We start from the raw sequence: 15052 nt of genomic DNA, 5'->3' as shown, positions 1-15052 counted from the left end.
AACTGGGGAATTACTTGAAAGTTTGTCTTTTATACAGTTATGTCAGTCAAGCTGTTGCTCACCACTTCCCCCACCCATCCTTGAAAGCAAAAGACAAACAAACAAACAAAACAAGGTTGGGAGAGCCAATGTGGCAGCCCCTGCTGAATTATCTGGATCCTACTTGCATACTGTAAAGGTAGCCTGCAGTTAACAGAACATGCCCATAGACAACAAAGCAAGTGCCTAAGGCAAAGCATGCTGGGAAAACAGACCTATCTACATTACAAAAGAGAAAACTTATGCCAACTGCCTATAATCAAGTCATTTAGTCTTACATATGAATGGGCAACAAAGGATCACCAGACATATGAGGAAAATGAGCAACACGAAAGAGAAAAGCCAGGATAGGTAAACAGAAGAACAGACTAAGAAGAAAAGAAGAAAGAAAATTCAGGTATAGAAGAAAATGTACCTGGCATCTTCAGAAGAGTTTCTGGAAGATATTGCATTCATAATAAACATCAATGAGAAAGAAACAGTCAGACAATAAGAAAGAGCTCTTGCTTGGAAATTAAAAATATGATTGATGAAATTTTAAGAATCTGAAAGACAGGCTTGAATATAAAGTGAAAAACTTACTCCAGAATGAAAAAAGGAAGATATGAGTAAATACAAGACAACGTAATCTAGAAGATAAACATAATGTCCCCTTACTGTAGATAGTCACGTCTTCAGACTGAAAGGTCCCTCTGGTGCCTCACAGTGTAATGAGGGGAAAAAAATCTAGATTTAGACACATCTTGTACAATTTCAGAATATAAATAAAAGGATCCTAAAATCTTCCAAAGAGAAAAAGTAGGTCAAATACAAAGAAATATAGTACATATAACATCAGACATCTCAGTTGCAACACTGGATACTACAAATCGATGGAACAATGCCTTTAATTTCTCAGGAAAAAAGGACTATAAATCTAGAATTCTATATTTAGCCAAATTATCACTCAAGTGTAAGAGAAAAATGAAAATATTTTCAGAATTTCAGAACTTAAAGTTTATCTTTTACACACCTGATTTTTTTCAGCAAATTGAGGGAGAAAACCAAAAGAGAGGAAGAAATGGAATCCAGGAAACAGGGATCCAACCCAGGAATGTATGAGCAGGCCCAGAGAGCAATCAAGCCAGACTGCAGAAGGGATTGAAAGGCTCTGGGAGGGTATCTCTGGGATGCATGTGGATTCCATGCCATAGATAGTATGACTAAAGGACTTGAAGATACGGTGAAAGCACATTATTCTTTTGTAAACAAGAGGGTAAAAGTAATTTAAAACTCCAGACAAAACAAAAACTGAACAAGAAAGTCACAGTATAAATATAGAGTGAACTTAAAAATTCGGAGCCACTTTCACTATTGAAGTGAAATAAGGAGAATTCACCTTGATGTTCATACTAAGAACTTTTTCCTTTGTATGGCACAGTATTGATTAACAATAACAATGGATCAAAAAAGAAAATGGAATTGTTATTTGTTTTCAACTTTCAGTAGCCATCTACAGACAAGACACAGAAGACATAACTACGGTAATGGCACAATGTAAATCTTATCAAACTTGATCCTGTAAAAGGAGAGGCCAAGTTGACTGAAGGTGGGAGGTAGAAACACAGGAGATGTAGACGGAAGGCAGGGAAGCTAGTATTCTCATCTTACATAGTGGAAAGCCAAGAAATACTGCCTAAAGTTAATGAAGAAGAAATAGAAAGTATGCAGAGTCACAAAGTTAAGCAATAGAAGAACAAAAAATAAAAATATAATTACCCAAATTAGATAGGAAAGGGAGGTAGGTGTTAACTGAAATTAGATAGGAAAGGGAGGTAGGTGTTAACCCTCTTCTTTATAAGGGAGAGCCTATAATAATTGTGTAAAGCAGATATTTCAAGAAAAGAGATGTAAAAAGATTATGGAGACCGTTTCTAGATAAACAGAAATCAAACTGGAATAAAAATGATTGGAGGCCCGCCTTGGTGGCTCAGGCGGTTAGAGCTCCATGCTCCTAACTCCGAAGGCTGCCGGTTCGATTCCCACATGGGCCAGTGGGCTCTCAACCACAAGGTTGCCAGTTCAATTCCTCAAGTCCCGCAAGGGATGGTGGGCAGCGCCCCCTGCAACTAAGATTGAACACAGCACCTTGAGCTGAGCTGCCGCTGAGCTCCCGGATGGCTCAGTTGGTTGGAGCGTGTCCTCTCAACCACAAGGTTGCCAGTTCGACTCCCACAAGGGATGGTGGGCTGCACCCCCTGCAACTAGCAACGGCAACTGGACCTGGAGCTGAGCTGCGCCCTCCACAACTAAGACTGAAAGGACAACTTGAAGTTGAACGGCACCCTCCACAACTAGGATTGAAAGGACAACAACAACTAGACTTGGAAAAAAGAAAAACAAGGCCTGGAAATACACACTGTTCCCCAATAAAGGGGAACTATTCCCCTTCCCCAATAAAATCTTTAAAAAAATAATAATAATTGCCTCTTGGGGTAGGCTTAGAGGTGGGGGCGGAAGAAACCCTGGTATGTGATTTTTTTTTTTTAATCACATGGAAACAGTCATTCGAATTAACACTTTAAAATAAAGAATGAATGGGATATAAGAAAATGAAAACAGCATGCACACACACTCTACTCTTTCAAGAGTAGGGCTGCAAAGGAAAGTAGAAATGAATTAGTGGCCAAAGGCAAATATTTACGATAGGGAATGTAAGAATAGATAGTAGCTGCTGGCCACATGTGGCTATTCATATTCAAATTTAAACTAATTAAATTAAATAGAATGTAAAATTCAGTTCCTCAATCACACTAGCGGCTAGTAGCCACCTTACTGAATAGAGCACTTTTCCTCATCACAGAAAGTTCTACTGGACAGAGTTTTCTAGAGCATAACTGAACGCCAAGGAAGGGCTCTATGTATCTCCCATCTTTACCCACATGTTCAGTTTAAACAATTCTTTACATGTAAGCATTCCAAACAAAATGTTAAAAAATATGATGATAAAACTTTACAAATTCAGAGGACATATTCAAAGGTAGTTTATCTGCACACTGTAAAAGAAATGTGCTGTGTCATTTTCCACGCAGAACCCACTGAAAATGCTAACCAAATGTTGTCTGTAGCAAGTTTGCTTTAATGAACATTTCCTATATTTGCAATCGGAGTAAAAATATTTATAGTAATTGTTTCTTTAAAAGAATGTTAAGCTATATTAGTATCACTAATGAAAAACAATTTACTCAAAAGAGATTATATTTCCTAAATCTAGCCAGAGTTAATAATACTCTCTAGCCCTCTAAAGAAGAAATACTGAATCACAGACTTATAGAGTTAGAGGGACATTAAAGATAAAGGAAAAGCTTCTCTTTTTAGAGACAGGAAAACAGAAGTCCAGCAAAAAGCCTCTTTTTAGAGACAGGAAAACTGGAAGTCCAGTTAGTCACTGGCTGGGCAGACGAAGACCCCGACACTCTGACAGTTAGGCTAGAACTGTCTCCCTATACCACACAGATCTGATAGACTCTACATTCGCATTATAAATGCCAAAACAATTTCTATAATAGCAAGGATTTGTCCTTTACTTCAATCCCTTATGGTGTCTTCATGTCCTCTATTGAAAGCAAACATCAAAGTACAGAAAAATCTGACAAAATTTTATGTCTCAATAACAAAAGTTATTCTTCTGTCCCCCATCTAAGAAAACAAACACTATTTTTATAGAAATAAAAATTAGGCAAATCAGGGCTAAATAATATTTTTCTAAAAACTTTGGAGGGCAGTCTGGAGTAGTTTTTTAATTGAAAATGAAAATGTTTTTTGAAAATGAAAGCTATAGCTCCAGAAAAATGGACAGGTAGACAAATAAATATAATTTTCCAAACAATAAAGCAGTCCATAGAACTTCTGAAGACCATCCATGAACTTCAAGTTCTGAGCTAACAATAAATTTTTAACATTTTGTTCAAAACTCTATGCATGTGCTTTAAAAGTGACTCTAAAGCTATTTTCAATTGTCCATCGACTTTCATTATAAATTTCCCTCAACTAATTGAGCTAAAAAGTTTTGATGAAAAAGAGGTTAATAACCAGATCTGACCTACAAAATCCTTAAGGTCACAGTTCTCACCTTTATTGGTTAAACTTTCATTACTCTTTGGAGAATAATCTCCTCTTGTTTCTTACTCCTTCCTATGCTCCTGGACTGTAGGGAAAATGGGCTTCCCCTTACTCCATGTTTTAATGCTGAGGACTTTGATCTCTTGATCTGAGCGTAATAGTTACAATTTCTAATGAAAAAGATACATAGTGAAATTCAATGCCATTTTTCACCATAGGAATGACATACATGATGTAAACCAAACATGATGCAAATCCTCCTTGAGCTTAAAGGTTATGTACGGTAACCAGTATCTTTTTAAATTGTTCAGGAGGTAACAGTGAACACAAGTTACACAGAGGAAGCATCGGAACAGCTACCATGTGACTTTAGAAGAAGGCTGCTTACCATCCTGCAGAGGAGAGAATTCTGAGCTGCTCTTCTGCCTGGGTGGTGTTAACAACACAGCTGGTTCAAATATATGTGCTGGAAAATTGTTGGCCAGATTCACACTATCTGGGGGGTTTGGCACCTGAGGTAGTTTAACAGGCAAGTCTTCCTGAGGGAATTCACCCACTTCTTCCCCTTTGAACATCAATGGCCTGGAGACATCAGCATTTACAATTGGACCCTCTGAAGAAGAGGAGAGGCGGTTAGCGCTTAAAGGAACTACGGGCACATTTCAGGTACTTAAATGCATGTCTGTAGAGGGCAAAATCACATGGCCCTGAAAGCCTTCACGTTTTAGGCCACATCCTCCTTTAGCAATAACTCACAGACGAGGCTCCTGTGGGGCCAGTGCAGGGAAGAAGTGTCTGTTTTGCCAAAAGGGCTGAGAGCCCCAAGCCCCTGAAGACCTACCCTAGCCATGAAGAGTTTATCTTAGGGAAGTTAAATTTCAGTCAGCCACTTCTTAGAACTGCTCCCAGGAAAACACTCCGAAATGCATAAAACGCTTTCCACATAGAGACCCATCAAAGTGTTACTCAGAAGTAAACAACATGGGAAAGCCTAAATGTCCTAGTCAGCCTATGGCATAGGATGGCACACGAGGTAAAAAAAAATTACCACAAGTGAACAAGTTATGAATTTCTAAAGCTCAGTATTTTTTTATCTTTCTAAGACCACCTTTATTCCTCCTAAACCTGGGGCACCTTGATTAAAAGGTTTGGCATTAAACTCCAGCGCTCTAGGAAGCTAGTCCTGCTACTTCCTGTTTGTGTGACTTTGCTAAGTAACCGACCTTCACTAGGCCTCAGTTTTCTGATCTAAAAAACGGGGATAACAATATCACCTACAGGATTAAATGACATAATACATGTAAAACACTTAAAAACTATGTGGCATAGAGCAAGTATCCAATAAATAATAGCTGGAAATCGGAGCGGCAACTGTAGTAGTGACAGTGCTGTATATGCATAAACAGCCAATAACTCCACGGAAGTTTAGTTTCATTTGTTTGTTTACTCTGTAAGTATTTGAATGCCAATCTGGGATAAGACCCACTCACCTGAATTGTCCATAATTCTTCTACTCATGGGTTCTCTTTCTGATGCCAAGCTTTCTTTGCTGTTATTTATCACAGGACAGCTCTTAATGGCATGTGTGAGCGATATAAGTTGCTCATCTGTGGTGACCATGTACTGCTGAAGTCTCGCCTAGAGAAAGAACAATGATATAACACCATACCAGACATCAAATCATCACCGAGATATCTATAACTGTATCATTATTTTAAGTACTCTAGGAATTTCAGACTTTCATTCACATGCCAAAACAATGCATTCATAAGAGTACATAATTATAAATATTTTATTCATAAAAGTCCCATGATAGAGGAATTGTTAAATAAATCATGGAATATTATTAATAAGTACACTGCTACAACAATAAGAATTAACCTGTTTATAGGGCTTTCAACTTACAAAACCTCTTAATATGGATGATATAGACTGACTCTCAAACTACCCCAAGAGACAGATACATCAGATAGAGGAAACTCAACACAATATTACACAGGTATTTAAAGTAATAAATATGAGCACTATAAAATTTATGGTAATGTATAGAAAATAATGTTAAGAGAACACACACACACACTCACACACACACACACACACACACATACACGAGGTCTGAGAATTAAGTTTGCGAACTTGTTGCAATGATGTTGCTAACCTTTTTTGATATCAGAGGGATTATTCATTATGAATTCATACCAACTGGACAAACAGTTAATGAAGTTTACTATTTGGAAGTGCTGAAAAGGCTGCATGAAAAAGTTAGATGATGTGAACTTTTCACCAACAATTCATGGCTCTTGCATCACGACAATGCACCAGCTCCCATGACACTGTCTGTGAGGGAGTTTTTAGCCAGTAAACAAATAACTGTATTGGAACACCCTCCCTACTCACCCGATCTGGACCCCAATGACTTCTTTACCCAAAGATAAAGGATATATTGACAGGGAGACATTTTGATGACATTCAGGACACCAAGGGTAATACGATGACAGCTCTGATGGTGATTCAAAAAAAAAATTTCCAAAATTCTTTGAAGGGTGGACTAGGCACTGGCATCAGTACATAGCTTCCCAAGGGGAGCACTTCGAAGGTGATCGTAGTGATATTCAGCAATGAGGTATTAGCACACTTTCTAGGATAAGTTCACGAACTTAATTGTCCAACCTTATAAATACTTATTAAGTTGTTTGAGCCTTGCTAATAAATGGAACTGTTGGGTATTCCTTTTGGTCTAGGGGTGTCTTAAGACACTAAGGGGACCATGAACTGAGAAAGGGGAGTGATCTCTGATCTAGTTCTGATATAGCAGTCAAAGTAATCTTCTTACAACCTAAATCAGATCATGTCTCTTCTCTACTCAGAACCCGTCGGTGGTCTCCCATCGCACTCAACATAACAACCCAATTCCTTACCCAGCCTATAAGACCCCAGATGATCTGTCTGTCTGCTCTTTCCTACTACTCTCCTTTTCCCACCATTGCACTCCTGCCACACTGGTCTCTTTGATGTTTGACAGCCACACTAACGCCTCAAGACCTGTGCACTGGCTACTCCTCTGATAAACTGCTCTTCTCTCAGCTATCTGCATGCTTGCTCCCTACCTCCTTCAGGCTTTCACTCAAATGTCACCTCCTCAGACAGGCATGGCCTATCTCATTTACAGCTCCCCATCCTGGGCACTTCCTATGCCTCTTACCTGCTTTATTCTTCTTTATAGTATGTATCACCATCACCATCTAACTTACAATGTACTTCACTTTTCCTTTTTGTTTTAGATTTATTTAGAACATAAGCTCCATGAAGATAAAGACTTCTGTCTTGTTCTCTACTGTATTTCCCATACCCAGAACAGTGCCAGACCCACAGCAGGTGCTCAATGAAAATTTAATAAATTAGTTCACCTTATAAATTTAATAAATTTAATAATTTAATAAGAGTTCATTAGTCCTAGGAGAATTGAAAACATATTCACACAAATACTTGTATGAATGTTCATAGCAGAATTATTCATTCATAATACACAAAAAGTTGAAACAATTCAAATGTCTATCAACTGATGAAATGGACAAGCAAAATATGATACAGCCATATAATGAAATGCTGATACATGATGCAACATGACTGAACCTTGAAAACATTATGCTGAGTGAAAGAAGTCAGACACAAAAGACCACATGTTGTATGATTCTATTTATACGAAAAACCCAAATCAGGCAAATCTATAGAAACAGAAAGCAGATTTGCAGTTGACAAGGGCTGTGGGGAGGAGAGAATGGAGAGTGACTACTAATGAGTATGGGTTTTCTCTTTGGGGTGATAAAAAATGTTCTGGAATTGGATAATGGTGCTGATGCACAACTCTGTAAATATACTAAAAACCACCCAATTGTATACTTTAAAAGGGTGAATTCAATGGTGTGTGAACTATATAGCAATAAAAAAATTGCATGATTTATATTTACTGTCCATTGACACAAACACAGCTTGTCTACTAACTATTGCTTTCCTAGTCATTTTTGGCTGATAAATAACAGTGATAATAACCACCAGTTGAGAACAAAAAGATGAATAAAACTGTCTTTGTCCTCAAGCAGCTCACGATTTTGATGACAGGTACACATACATGTATGTGTAACACAATATGGTAATTGTAATGAGAGCAATAAGCAGAGAGTATAAAAAATGCACAAAGGAAGAATATTTAATGCAGCGTGGAAGCAATAAGGTTTTTCTAGAAGAAATACTGTATAAGTCTTCTTTTTAAAAAGGAGAAATTAATCGGATAAGTGGTAAAGAGGACGTATCTAATAAATATGAACTCACTGTAAACAACTTTAAATGGCCTAGGCCGGCAGGAGGGTTCCTCAAATGGTATCCGCCACTGTTTTGATACTAAAAGCAGCTATCATAGCACTCATTTCAGATTCTGGAAAAATTACTATAATATTGGTAGTTATCATTTAAATGTAGAGTCTGGTTTCCCACTAATTAGTAAGTTTCTTAAGGACAGTAGACTTAGTCTACATACTATTCATAGTCTAAGTTTCTACTATAATACCTCTAATATAATAAAAGTTCAATAAAAACTCCCATTGATAATAAAGATGTATAAGTAAGCACATGAGCACAAGTAAATCAAAGACAGCTAGACGGACTCTCATACACGCTTAAAGATGTTTATACTACTAAATACAGAAAAGCTGGGGATCTCATCTGAATACCTGGGTAGCAGCATTTTCTTCTCTAAGAAGCAGAATTTCAGCTGTCAGAACATCAATGAGTTCTCGATGATCACCTAATACTTGTTCCAGTTTCTGCCTTGTCTCTACTTCTTTACGCAGTTGGAGCTCACTCTAAAAAAAAAATCAAGTAAACTCCCATTAGTAGCATCACAAGTTTAAAACTAAAAGTTTCTACAAAGCTATCAGAGAATACTTACAAAATATATATTATGTGACAGTAAGGAGAATTAAAATATTTTTATTAAAAAGTTTATATTTCATTAAAATGTGCTGCTTTACATTCTTCCTTTCTTTAAACAGAAGACAATAAATGGAATGGTATACAGAATTAAATAACCACCATTTTTGCAGAAGTGAAGGAAAGTAGATACACATATTGCTTGAATATACAAAAGGCTGCACGATTAAGTTCACGAACTTTCCACCATGCATTTATACAGCGGAAAGTTCGTGAACTTAATTGTCCAACCTGAGTATGGAGACCATCTCTGGAAGGATACACTGACATCTGGTAATGACAGTTGGCTACAAGAAAGCAAACAGGTTAAATGGATGCTAGTAGTAGGAATTAGATTTTTCATCATATACCCTTCTGTATCTTTGAATTTCATAGCATGTTAGTATATTATCAATTCAAAAATTAAGTCTGTTAAAATATAATTTATAGTAAGTGACAAGAGGTTTAAATGGTGGAGCTTTGTAAAGCAAGTGATTAGCTAAAAAAGACATGCTTCTAAGCCTATAATACTTTCAGAAAGCCAAGTACACTCCTGCAGATTCCTGCCTTAAGGGTGGAAGACTGCTAAGCCCCTCATAAGTCTGACAGCACAATAAATCTTTCACTAACAAGCAATTTTACAAAGCCAGATCCAGAGAACCTGAAATGTCTGAAATGGAGTGGTGAATCAACTTTTTAATAATAAAATTTCCTCAAACATTTTTTTATCACATTTGTTCAACAAATTTAAATACATAAAAAATAAATACAATTTAAATAAATTTTTTTAAAATGATGAACTACATAGCTAATTCTAATTCCATAGCATTCTGAGGACCATTATTATTCACAAATGAATTAAAGAAACAATTCTTGGTTGTCTTATAAACTACTTTTTACAACAATAAAGTATCTCCCACGAGGCACTGAAACAAAGCTCAAGGTATCAGGCATACAGACAACATGGAGAATTTTCCCAGTCTGTGTCCACAGATTACAGGCATGATGCTGTCAAAACCAAGCTAAAGTGGGAGTAGGAAGCACAGAAAAGCAGTAGAATGAGGACACATTTCGTAGTTCTATTCAACCTATAACAGCCAAATAGTAATATTCAATATTAGCATGAGGTATTTTATTTATAGCGGATTTACTTTCCTAATTATATTTTACTAAAGCTCATATTAAATTCAATGTCACTTACCTGAGCATGTGTCAACATGCTAGATGATACATGAATCAGCTCGTGGAAGGAAATTAAAAGGATAAACCTTTACTACCAATAATCTAATTTTAAAGAAAGCTATTCAAAGTTGACTACACTTTATTTGGAGGTTGCAACCAATTAAGCATAGAGGAAAAAATGCACGCATTTCCAGCAGCACTCTGGTGACTGTAACAACCTCACGCACTTACCTCTCTAAGGTACCGCACCAGGCGACAGAGGGAGCTCACCAGCGACAGGGTGAAGCCAGTAAGACCCTGACGGCTCTGTAGCCCCTTGACCTCGCGTCCTGTCCACCGTTCATATTCCTCCATTTCATGTTCCACTTCATGTATCATGTCTTTGAGGACATCGAAGCTGGGATTGTTGCTGTTTGATATGTCTGTGGATGCCGTGCTAGCTGATAACACGGTATTCTGCTTGGAAGGAGCACGTAGATCCGGTTTTCTTTTCACTGATAATGACAGAAGTCATTCTATTTTAAAATCAGGGAAGATTACACTAGAAAACTACTAGCAAAACCTTTGACTGTTGTTCACAATTTATAAAAAAAGGTTTTTATAGAAGTTACCACCATTTTCTCACAAAAAATATCCACATAGTTTAAACCAGGTTTATACTATTTACAATGAATGTACTAGAACCACCTTTCTACAGTTACATGGAATAAAAGGAGGCATTTCTTTGCTACCACACAATAAATTCTTACTTAGCCGGATCCAACTGGATGAGTTTAAGGGAAAAACATTTACTAAGACATTAAGATAGGTGTAACATTTTTGTAAATATAAGAGACTGAACCTTTATTTAACAGCTGTTTTTGCTTCCTTGCATTCAGCACTTGTCCCACAACATAGTCCGAGGTGAGAGACTCAGTAGATTCTTCAGGCTGAAGCCTGGTGTGGATTCTCTTGACAGCATTGGTAGCGTTCAGAGCAGCTAAAACAAAGAATATTTCCAAAAGCATCTCAAGTGAAAAAAAAAAAGTGTTGAAAGCATTTCAATTGACAGATCAAACAGCATTTTACTCTGGCCAAGACAGTCGAAACTCAAATAACAGTCCTTTAAAAGTTACTGTGTTCAAGAAAGACCATAATAAAGCAAGTTACTACTTTGTAAGAAATGATACAGTGGAGAGACAAACCTTTTTGTTCCCCTAATGGAGGGGCAGGTGCTGGAGTTCCTGAAGGGCTTGTTATTTGTGGCTGTGTTGTGATTTTCTGCTGAAGATCAGTCCACAGTTTATTAACTAACTCAGAATTATCTTCCTTTAGTTGGTAGAGAAACCTATAAATTATGGGACGACAAGCTATATTAGAGTAAGTGCTGTCTTTTAAACTGTTAAACTGCTTACACATTTGATTTGAAGGAATTTTTCATAACTCATAGTTTAAAAAAATAAATTTTGCTTTAGCTTATAAGACAGAGAGCACTAAAATGCCAGTCTTTTTAGTGTTCAAAGGAATCATTCCATCTCCCTCCCAGTTCCCCATCTCTGTTGGCTCCTAAGCAGGAACTTTTTGCCTTTTCTGACATTTGGTGGTATGAACCCCATCCTCCTCGCCCTTTCTCAGAGAAAGTACATGGCTTGGTCCCTTCTTGTGTCTCTTTCCCACTAAGGAGCCCATCCTCCGAGCACAGTCTCATCTCATCACTGACGTGCCTGGAGCAGACTCTGCCCTGTGTGACCGGGGAGCAGGGAGGGGGAAGAACAGCCACAGTGCAGAAGGTTAGGGAGCTAACCTTTTTGCTGTAATCATCGTTATCATTGATAAAGCTGATGTTTTCATCCCCAGTTATCTCTTTCTTAATTGAAATGAGACTTAAAAGAGCTAGGGGGCCAAAAAGCAGAAACAACCCAAATGTCCAGCAGCTGATGAATGGTTAAGTGAAATGTGATGTATCTACAATGGAATATTATGCAGACATTAAAATGAATGAAGCAATGATATATCTACAACATGGACGAATCTTGAAAACATGCGAAGTCAGACACCAGACACAAAAGACCACATATTGCATGATTCTATGTACATGAAATGTCCAAGATAGGCAAATATAGATAAACATAGATAAATAAAATAAAGACAGAAAATAGACTAATCTAATAGATTACATAGGGCTGAAGGGTTTGAAAAGAAATGGGGATTGACTGTTAAAGAGTATGGGGTTTCTTTTAGGAGTAATGCAAATGTTTTAAAATTGACTGTAGATTGCACAAATCTGTGATATACCAAAAAGTTATTGAATATTACACTTTAAATGGGTGGGCTGTATGGTATGTGAACTACAAATAAGTAAAGCCATCACCAAAAAACAAACAAACCAGGAAAAGCAAAACCTTGTTTAGTGGCTGCACAAACCTCAACCTAATGGAACTACTTTCAAGCAACCCATGGATAGCACACTAAATATACTTTGTAGTTGCTATAAAGTACATTTAGCAAAAGGTCCATAATGTGGTCCACTTGCATGGGGCTAGGTATGAAAGCATCAGAAAGGCTCTTCTATATAACAGTATTAGATCTATGTCCACACTTCAGGACGAATCCTAAGAAAAGTGTTGTAATGAGATTTCTGCACAAATTGGGAAAATCCAACCCAGTATAAACTCACTTTCTGTCTTTAATGTTCAGACTTTTAAGAATCAGTTATGTGAAATAATAAAAACAAGACAAATAATACAATACTATCCATGGTAGGCTTAAGAGTAACCCCCAAAAGTTACCCACAACCTAATCCCTGGAACATGTGAGTGTTACCCTATGTGACTAAAAAGGGACTTTGCAGATGTGATTAAGTTAAGAGGGAAGCAGAGGATTTTGACACACACAGAGAAGGTGATGTAAAGAGGAAGGCAGAGATTGGAGTGATGATTTGAGATATTCTCAACCTGTCCAGACTGTTAGAAAAGCATGCTCTGGAGAGGACGACAAGTGTATTGCTGAACAACATTTTTGCTAATCTAAAGAGATCAGGCATCTGACTCACAGATCCCCTCAATGATTCTCAGCAGAAGCCAGCAATGGAGATGAGATTATCCAAGTAAGATCTGGGGAGGACCTCTCGTCTAACGGTGGTCAAGACATACACAGGAGACCCACAAGATCTTTTGAGAATATTATACCAGCAGATACACTGCCAGCTTGGACTAAAAAGGACAGAGATAAGATGAAATGAAGGAAGGGTGTCAGACTCCCAAAATTCTTCAGACAGAAAACAGGCTGATAAAATTACTCAGCTGCAAATATAGGCTTCCAGGGGGAAAAAAAGGATGACTTCAGAGTTGTAGGTAGGAAGGCCAAATCCACAAGTACAGAGGCCAAGGCCGGAGCCACAGACACAGAGGACAAAGCCATGGACCCAAAGGGCAGGGCCTCAAGCCACAGAGGATTATTACTGGGCCTTGGAACCTACAGAAATTTGCCCTGCTGGGTTTCAAAGTTGCTTGGAACTGCTGACCCCTTTCTTCCTTTGAACTTCTCCCTTTTAGAATGGAAATGTCTATAATTATTATCCTATGCCTCTTTCATCATTGTATTTTGAAAGCAGAAAATTTGTTTTCTGGTTTCACTGGATCATCCATGGAAAGGCATATTGGCCCAGGATGTATCATATCCAGAGTCTTATTTGTACCTGATTTAGATGATGGGATTCGGTTTGAGCTGATGATATTTAGAGAAGATTTTTGAACTTGAGTTGATGCTGAGACACTGGGGACATCAGAATGGATGAATGTAAATTTTGCATCTGGGCTAGTGGGTGGACTTTGGTAGGCTAAATAATTGGTGATTATAAAGAAGGATCTTGAGATGGTGAGGTTATCATGCGTGGACCCTAAATGTAATCATGTATATTCTTATAAAAGAGAGGCAGAGGGAGATTTTGACACACACAAGAAGAAAAGGTATGTGAAGACAGAGGCAGGGATTAGAATGATGCAGGAACAATCCAGGAAGACCAACAGCCATCAAAAGCTACAAGACGCAAGGAACTAATTCTACTCTAGAGCCTTGGGGGGAGGATTGTCACCCTGCCATCACCTTGATTTTGGTCCAGTGAAACTGATTTCAGATTTCTGGCCTCCAGAACTAGAAGAGAATATATTTCTGTTGTTTTAAGCCACCAAGCTTATAGTAATTTGTTACAAAAATTCCAGGAAACTAATATACCACCCTAAATTTATTTGGCAACTTTCAGTTTAAAAGCTCAAAGTACGTTCTGTGCATTATTTTTGAAATATGAGAGGAGGAAAAAGAAATTACTTTAAAGCATCTCCATCCAAAGACAATAAATATCCTTAAATCTGAAACTCTATTTTATCCATTTTATTTACTTTGGACAGTGATTCAAATCCAAGCTCCTTCCATTTTCATTGATGACCACTTATCAGCAACAATTCGATTTTATGGTAACATCAATTACATCAGTATTCCAAAGATATTATTTCACAGACAACTTAGGAATATCTTCATGTCTAATTTCCATCCCTAACATACAAACCCCACCCAAAGGAAGCTGCCCATGTCTAGTGGAAACAGTTTTCCTTGTCATTCATTTTTTGCTACTCGGGATTTCCTCCTCTCACATTTTTTCATCTTTCCCATGGATGCCTCTAGCATCACCTTTCCCACTCCCAACCTTTGCCTTACTTCTCTGCACACAAGAGCTACAGAGGGAGTAAAGCAGCGGCAAAGGGAAAAGTAAGGGCAATGCTTGCAATCA

General features: G+C 37.7%; 1 protein-coding gene across 6 annotated transcripts in view; it reads right to left on the bottom strand.

Moving 5' to 3' along the window:
• The window catches only part of SPICE1 (spindle and centriole associated protein 1), a 47477-nt gene that overhangs the window by 9908 nt on the left and 22517 nt on the right, over window positions 1–15052 (bottom strand). For 3 of the 6 annotated variants that reach the window (XM_074331807.2, XM_074331802.2, XM_074331809.2), the window contains exons 8-14: window positions 14371–14418; window positions 11472–11614; window positions 11129–11266; window positions 10519–10781; window positions 8868–8999; window positions 5631–5778; window positions 4529–4753 (exon numbers count right to left, since the gene is read on the bottom strand). In XM_074331807.2, coding sequence (XP_074187908.2) covers window positions 4529–4753; window positions 5631–5778; window positions 8868–8999; window positions 10519–10781; window positions 11129–11266; window positions 11472–11614; window positions 14371–14418 — 1097 coding nt within the window. The remainder of the gene's footprint in view (window positions 1–4528; window positions 4754–5630; window positions 5779–8867; window positions 9000–10518; window positions 10782–11128; window positions 11267–11471; window positions 11615–14370; window positions 14419–15052) is intronic. The other 3 variants (XM_074331819.2, XM_074331816.2, XM_088794629.1) reach the window with 2 other exon arrangements.

The sequence above is a fragment of the Rhinolophus sinicus genome, chromosome 17 (genome assembly GCF_057876585.1).
Source record: "Rhinolophus sinicus isolate RSI-liver-muscle chromosome 17, RSI-T2T, whole genome shotgun sequence".
Lineage (NCBI taxonomy): Eukaryota > Metazoa > Chordata > Mammalia > Chiroptera > Rhinolophidae > Rhinolophus > Rhinolophus sinicus.
This window is presented reverse-complemented; position numbering and strand designations above follow the sequence as displayed.